General features: G+C 42.5%; 1 protein-coding gene across 1 annotated transcript; it reads right to left on the reverse strand.

Moving 5' to 3' along the window:
* Positions 1-5,541: 5,541 nt before the first annotated feature.
* Positions 5,542-7,333, reverse strand: LOC137966586 (uncharacterized). The gene is made up of 2 exons (XM_068813259.1): positions 6,728-7,333; positions 5,542-6,040 (listed from the first exon to the last, which is right to left on the reverse strand). Exons 1-2 carry the CDS (start codon positions 7,166-7,168, stop codon positions 5,681-5,683), a joined length of 801 nt encoding a protein of 266 aa, XP_068669360.1. The 5' UTR covers positions 7,169-7,333; the 3' UTR covers positions 5,542-5,680.
* Between the last annotated feature and the right edge of the window lie 357 nt (positions 7,334-7,690).

Raw genomic sequence — 7,690 nt, forward strand, 5'->3', positions numbered from 1 at the left:
ACCTAACTTGGTGTATGTGCGGAACGTTCTAGAGAGCTTCTACAGATCTCTCTTTTTAAAACATAGGTTGGGCCATCCATAGAGGGCTTGGGCAAGAACCCCCTCTATGTATCCTCAAATGGATCACGGGCCCAATGGGCATGGAGTGGGTTTAGGCCCCGTGATAACATGCTCACAAAATGGTCGATTTCATTGTTCAAAGATAATGCCAGGTGTAACCCACTAGCAGAGCCCCAATTATTTTGCTTATTATCCATCCAACAGCATCATTGCTGGCTTTCTAGGAGAAATGCTTCGTGCTGGCTTTAACATTGTGGGTTTTAGTTGGATTTCCTCTGCTGCTTCAACAGAACTTGAAGTGATTGTCCTTGATTGGCTTTCTAGGAGAAATGCTTCGTGCTGGCTAAGATGCTGAATTTACCAGAACAGGACAAAGTGGTGGAGTGATCCAGGGGACAGCAAGTGAAGCAGTTCTAGTGACACTACTGGCTGCACGAGATATCACTTGTTCTAGTGGGTTATAAATAAATGATTCAATTTGATATATTTTATGTAAAATTTTAAATCTATGATTCTGGTATGTTAAAATTATTAATCTCGAACTCGGCTGAAAAAATTATACGGAGAGAGAGGCTCGATCGGCCTTGTGTCACTTTCTCTGATGGCTTTTGTCAAACTCCGAGATATTTTAATGGCGGAAAGGACACGGAATGAATTTTATGTACTGAATTATCTTTCTGCAGTGACCCGCAAGAGAGGCAGCAACCTGAAGACAGGTGACAATCATCTCGCTTTGAAGATAAGGTCGCCACCTGTTTGTTTTCTCTTTCACACTGCTATCTGCCTCCTCGGAAGGATACCAGACCACCCAGGACCCACTGTAATCTTTATTATCACTTTGGTTTCAATTTATCGTCGCTTAATTCGATAACCATCTTTCTGTTCTTCATCCGTCGTCGTTGATTCATTTCATTTCTGTTTGTGCCACGGACGAGATTTAATCTGATTAAGTTATGGCAAATGGCGAGAAACTCAGCGAGTAAAATAGCATCTGTCGTTTACTGTAATTGATTTGATTAAATTGACAAGTTCTTCTGGGATAAAGACAGGGATTAAAGTAATGGGTCTTTCAATGCAATTGCCCATGTCAGACCATCTAATACGGCATCTTGTAAACCAGAAACCACCTTTCCGAAACCGCGTTTCCTCCGGCCTCTCCTCTGCTTATTTATACAGCCCTTACCTGTGTCATCTGAGAAACCATAGCTGAAGCTTGTACATAACTCTTCACGGATCTGTTTGCATTTGATACAAAGCTTGTAAGATGAATTACATGAATAGAGTGTGGATGGCGGCGACTGTGGCGGTCTCGCAGAGCCATACAGATCATGGGATCAAACGGAGCTACGGTCATAGCTCCTTGCAGATGGGTGAAAGGAGGATTCAGGCGGCCGTCTCACAGCCATTTTCCGGCCTCTTCGGCTCCGATTTCGAAAAGTTGACAGGCGAGGACGGGAGGAGGCTGGCCGACGAGTCGATACAGAAGGCCATGTACTTAACTTGCTGGGGCCAGAGCTAGTTCAGAACTTAACCTTGTAAAATATCTACACTGGAAATTTGCTACTATGAAGGGCGTGAGAGCTCGGCCACCGACCTGAAAAAAAGAAGAAGAGGTGGCTTGTATAGAGTGTGGAGGTGATGAGAAGGCCACGGCACTCTTGAGGCCAGTCTGGATTGTTTGGGAGGAGGAAGAACAAGCGGGTGTAAATTTGTGAATATTTTGAAAAATAGTGCTGTGTCATCCTTTTGTAAGAAGGCTTCTCTGTTTTGTTTTTTCTCCATTAACGAAAGTAGCAGCTTGAAGTTAAATTTCCGGCAACACAGAGACCGTTAATCGACTGGAAGAGGGACGACGTGAGCGAGTTTCAGTTTTTCTGTTTTACTTCCTTTCCATTTGCCAAAGTAGCAGGTTTGAGGGCGACACAGAAAGAATTTACTAACGGGATAAACACCATCAACGAACTTCACCGTTTTGAGTTCTCCCTTCACAAAAGGAGCAACTTCACTTTTGTTTCCGGCGACACATGGAGACCATTATGGACGGGAAGAGAGACGCCATGAACGAACTTCATTCTCACCATTTTGTTAATTTATTTCCGTTCACAAAAGTAGCAAATGTGCATTACTTTCCGGCGACACGGTAAGGCCATTCATTTAACGGGAGAAAGAGCCTCCATGAACGAGCTTCACATCCACTATTTTGTTTCCTCTAAAATTACAAAAGAAGCAGTTTTGCGCTACTTTCCGGTCACCATTTATAACCAAGAAGAGAGACGCCATGGACCGAACCTCAATGGCAAAAATTGTGATAAAAAATTCTTATTAAATCTGTACTCAAGATGAATCGTTCGTTAAGGAACTTGGAACGCCTCCGGTCTTGGACGAAGTCCCCTGGATTTGGATCTGCTGTTGCGGAGAAAACTCACCAGTTCTCTGGCCGGAAAATGTAGAAAAATATATTTTCTGAACTTTTTGTCTCCCAAAATTGAATTTTGGGTCAGATTGTCTTAAGCTTATTTTGGAAGAGCATCGCTTCTTTGTCGCGTTGTAGTTTGTTAACTTTTGTGTAGCTTTTAATCATTCTTTCAACTCACTTCCCTGGGAAGCCCAAACCACAAAGAACGAACGAGGGGCCAGGGCAGGATTGTAATCAAGTTTGAACCCAATAATCAACACCAAATGGATTAAAAATATCGACACCGGCGAGCATTCGATTAGTCAAGAACTTTCTTTCGTTTTTTTAACGATTAGTGAAAAGCAGACTATGATTGTGAGCACGAGAAAGAACAAGTGGGCACAGAAAGGGAGAGTTAAGAAACAGGAGGTTTGAAGGAACGATTTTCAGCAAGAGAGCGCCGAAAAACTCGATCTCGATATCTCTTACTTACATTGGCAAATCTCCCATTTATTATTTCGTTTGCATAGAGTCGGAAAAGAGATGCAGAAAACCCCCCATTTCTGCCATTACTACATCCTCGACGGTCATTCGACCAATTGCCAAATGTGGAGACTTTGGAAAGGTCGTATCTTATGGGACGGCAGCGGATCTTCGAAAGTGCAAGGAGAGTAAAAATGAAAACAAAAATATTGTTACGTCGGCCTCGAATATAAAAAACCAAAAGATCTGAATAAAAGAACTTACTCATGTTCGTCACTTCTATCGGCTGGGAAGAAGACGAGAGGAAAGAAATAAAAGGTGGAAAAATCCCCCTGAGAACGAAGAGCTAGCACAGGAGCTTTCGATCCAAACCATAGTTGGTTCGAGTCGGAGCTTGAACCAAATAAACTGAATCAAACTGAACCAAACTCTCGAACCGGCTCGTGTGAAAAGCTAGCTCAGGAGCTTTCGATCCAAACCATAGTTGGTTCAAGTCGGACCTTGAACCAAATATACTAAATTGAACTGAACCGAACTCTCAAGCTCAGCTCAGTGCCGGTTCAATTCGGTATGCCTCGAGCTCAAGCTGAGCTTGAGATTGGGAATCAGCTCGTTTAAATTAATGAACTGAGCTCGATCGAATCCACGTTCGGCTCGACGACTCACAAGCTGGCTCGTTAATGAGCTGAGTCGGGAGGAGGAGTGGGGGCACAGGAGCGGGAGCGGTAGCAAGAGCGAGAGTGAGGAGGGGAAAAATTCTTCTTCCCCTTGTCACCGTCGAGCCCCTCTTGTCCGCTGTTGTCGTCACCGTCGATAGCTGCTCACCGGCCACCTCTGTCGCCGGCCGTTCGATTTCTTCCTCCCCTCACCTGCGCCTCTATTTCTGTCACCACCGCTTCTGTTGCCGCCACCTCCCTCGTAACTGTCATCCCCGACGACACCGATGTCGTAACCCCCTTCCTCCGCGTCGTCTTGGCAGAATACCCAAGTTTAGGGGAGAAATAATTTTCTATGTAAGATTTTCCTGCTAAGATGAGCTAGAAAATCGTATAGAAAATTTTGAATAAGTATTTGACAATTGATGTTGTAATACTTTTAGCATGGGGTAATTTTTATTGCAATTTTGTGTTTGATATTTTATTTGATTAAAAATTTATCAATAAGTATAGTAATATATTAGATTGATTATTAATTTTTATTTATTTTTCTAGAAGAGGTAATAAAAGGTCCATTTAACTTTTTTTAGTAAATCACTAATAGTAATAGGATTTTATTTAAAGTTTTTTTTTGGAAATATGTATTATAGGAAAAATATTTCTAGTTTTTCCTAGAATATAAGTTTCAACAAGGGGCACTAAGGAAGCCATAGTAAATTTATGTCTAGATTCAAAAATTAAAAAATAAGCTAAAAAACATTTGGGGTAAAAAAGGTTAATATTAGTGCGTTTTAATCTATTATTGAAATCCAATCCTGAACCTCACCTATCATTTTTTTTAAAAATGTATGCATAATTTTATATATAATTTATTTGACATATATTTTATATAGAGTATTAAATATACGTTAAACTCGAACTCAGTTAAAATTATTAGGCTCGAGTTCGATTACAATTTCAGGTTCGAGGCTAGGGTCGACTCGAGCTCGAGTTCAAAATATTTAAATCAAGCTTGGCTTGAACTAAGTTCGGATTCAACTGGATTCAATACCACCTTTATGCCCAATTTTAAGTAGAGGTCATTCCCAATTTTATGTAAAATATATGAATAATTTTATATATAATTTATTTGACAAGTATCTTTTGAAAAATTTTAAATGTATGTTGAAGCTCGAACTCGATAACAATCTTAGGCTCGAACTCGAGTTCAAAATATTTAAATCAAACTCGGCTCAAACATAGGCAGGTCCGGGTTAATCTATGCTCGATGCCACCCCTATCCCGATTACCCCATCTGCTCTTGATTTATGAGAATTGAGTGGGTTGGGACCGCAGCTGGGTCGAGTTGCGGTTCGCATACCTGTCGATTTGATTCGAACTCCGGTTATAAAAACGTCTCTGTGACGGAAAAACCAGCGATTAAGAGTATTTCCGCAGTTGCTCATCACGCCCCAGTTTTCCCCGACTAATTCTCACTCATTTTGGTGCCGGTATCCGTCATTTTCGGCAAAAGTCTCCGTAATCCATCATCTTTCATCTATTTCTTCCCTTTGAGAGTTTTTTTTTTTTTTTTCTGCCGAAAAGGTGTTTTCCTATTGATTTTGCCCCAAACCCCTCGTCTGATGTCGCCGGTGACAAGATCAGGGCCTTCCTCCTCCTCCGCCGTCGACTGCTCTTCTATTCCCACCCTCCGTCGTCTTCCAGATTACATTCCCGTTCACTGATAATTTTCTTTCCCCCTTGAGAGGCCCAACTGCGTTAATTATGTGGCGATTGTGTCAACTACTATGGTATTTGGGGATCTTTCTAACTCGGCCACGGACTCGGGATAGAGAAACATGAGAGCCCAAAACCAACAAACGTTATGTCATGCTGAAGTTCGGAGCTCTATAGGCCCATAAATGAATCTCTCGCCACTCACTCTCAGTTCCCACTACGCGAAATTCATTTCTCTAAAATCCAGATTCCAGTACCAAAGTAACCTGTACAAATGGAGACATTCCGATTTAAAGGCTCTGAAATGAAATGAATCAATCTCTAAAAATCATACTTCCAAAATCTGAAAATAGAAAACAGTTCCGTGGAATCAAAGGTGGTCGGGCAGAGGGAACTGCTGAATTCCCAGGGTCTGCGAGGAGCTGTTCTGAATTAACAAGACGATGCCGCACTTGACAGGGTTGAAGTCTTCCCAGAGGGCGAAGTTAACGACGCCAGAGACCGTCTTCTTCGCGGAGATATCCTTGACGCTGCACAGCTTCTCCATCCTCCGAACCACGAAGTCGTTGGTTAAGACCCGCCCTTTGTTCTCCCCCTTTTCGCAGTCCATCACCACCCCGCTCTCGTACAGCACCACCATCACGTCCGCCCCGCTGCTGTCGATCTTCGTCCTCAGAGCTCCCGTTAGAGAAATCTGCAGGGAGTTCGATGTAGGCCTCTGGAACGTTGCCTGTTGAATAAATTCACCCGTCAAAAACTCCCGCGCATCATTTACTGCTAATTCCTCTAAATTGCAGAGCTTACAGTGAAAAGACACATGGATGCACCTGTTTTCAGTCTTGTTCCAGTATCCATCTTGTCATCTTGTGCATGAATCAATGTTAAAAAATTGGAATCATCTTTCAGAAATCATTTAATATTGAATTGGTTTATGGTTTTTTCTGTCGACATTAATCGTTTTTTTTTTTTTCAAGGTGTAGTACCCACGTTAAGAAAGGGATATATGCTTGCGACCCAGAACAAGGCAGCTCATTTTATTCTGTACTGGCAACCAGCGATTCTCCGAGCTTAAACTATAATAAAGCCCAGATGCTTAGAAGACAGAGAGATTCTTTTTTGTGAAGGAGACTACAAGACTATTAGGGGGAAATCAAGATTTGCAACCGATTGACATACTGTTAAGGATCTGCAATCAGAGATGTAGTAAAAATTGATTTCGGTTTCTAAATTTTCTGATGCACGTATTTTTATGTTTGAGATCTTATAGATCTCGTAGACATTTCTATGATACGAATGCATAAAATGTAAACTGGATCGAATAGTTTCAGGAAAAAAGATCATAATAAACAGAGCGAGATGTAAGAAAACAAAAGAGTGAAGAAGAAGAAGAAGAAGAAGCAGAAGCAGATCGACTGACCTGCATGGTGGGTGAGGCAAATCTTGTAGCTGACTGGATGGCGGAGAGAAGTCCTTCTTCGTCGGTTCCAATGCAATGTGCCCTGCCATTGACGACAATCAGCGGCGTGAATAGGGTATCCAGGTTCAGGGACTCCACGTACGCCTTCTGTCGAACAGTCCAGAGGCTGGAGGCGAAAGGATCCCGCCAGCCGAGGTAATCCCAGTAGTCGACATGGAAGGCGAGGGCGACGATCGGCACCTCGAGGTTAAAATCGCCTCGCCCGATCCGCGACAGAAGCAGCTCCGCCTCCGGAGACGTCTTACAACCCTGAGAGGAGAAGAGCTCGACGAGCACCGCCCCGCATCTCCACTGCTCCTCGGACGACTCGTCGACCGTCGTGTTGTTGTTCGACGCGTTCCTCTGAGACATCCCGAAGCAGGATAAAAGCCGAAGACCCATTGGTGGGGAGATGGAATTAGAAGTCGAGAGAGAGAGAGAGAGAGAGAGAGACAGAGAGAGGAAGAGGGAAAGACGGGCAGAACAACAGAATGCTCGTAAGTCTTTAATGGCGGAAGGGGTGGTTCGGGACAGGTCCAGATGGGGTGTCAACTGAAAGATGCGGTGTCAACTGTCACGGCGGTTTACTACGGAGATGATTCATCAAACGATGAAGCTTCCTATCTTGAGCCTGCTTCTTGTTAGATCCGGGCTTGGGCGGCACGATAACTCATTTGATGTAACGAATCGGATATCTTACTATTACGTGACACGAACAACCCTGTTCTGTGTCTAATCCCCACTTCAGCCCAGGACCCACTCTATCATTCATTTAATATTATTAAAATTTTAAACAAATAAATTTATATAAATATTATATTATATAAATAAAAATAATAAAAATCTACCCGGAAATTTAAAGAAATTCTATCTTTATATATATGTTTAAAAAAGATTATTAAGTTAATTTGGTTGGGTTAGGGT

Source organism: Aristolochia californica, unplaced genomic scaffold, assembly GCF_029961685.1.
Source record: "Aristolochia californica isolate CCGP_79_NKW_82.1479 unplaced genomic scaffold, dmAriCali1.0.hap1 SCAF_5, whole genome shotgun sequence".
Taxonomy (NCBI): domain Eukaryota; kingdom Viridiplantae; phylum Streptophyta; class Magnoliopsida; order Piperales; family Aristolochiaceae; genus Aristolochia; species Aristolochia californica.

Excerpts from the sequence above, each read along its gene's own strand:
- LOC137966586 (XM_068813259.1), bottom strand. The coding sequence starts at position 7,168 with ATGGGTCTTCGGCTTTTATCCTGCTTCGGGATGTCTCAGAGGAACGCG. Across the intron at positions 6,041-6,727 it reads TTGCCTCACCCACCATGCAG|GCAACGTTCCAGAGGCCTAC; the intron begins GTCAGTCGATCT and ends TTTATTCAACAG.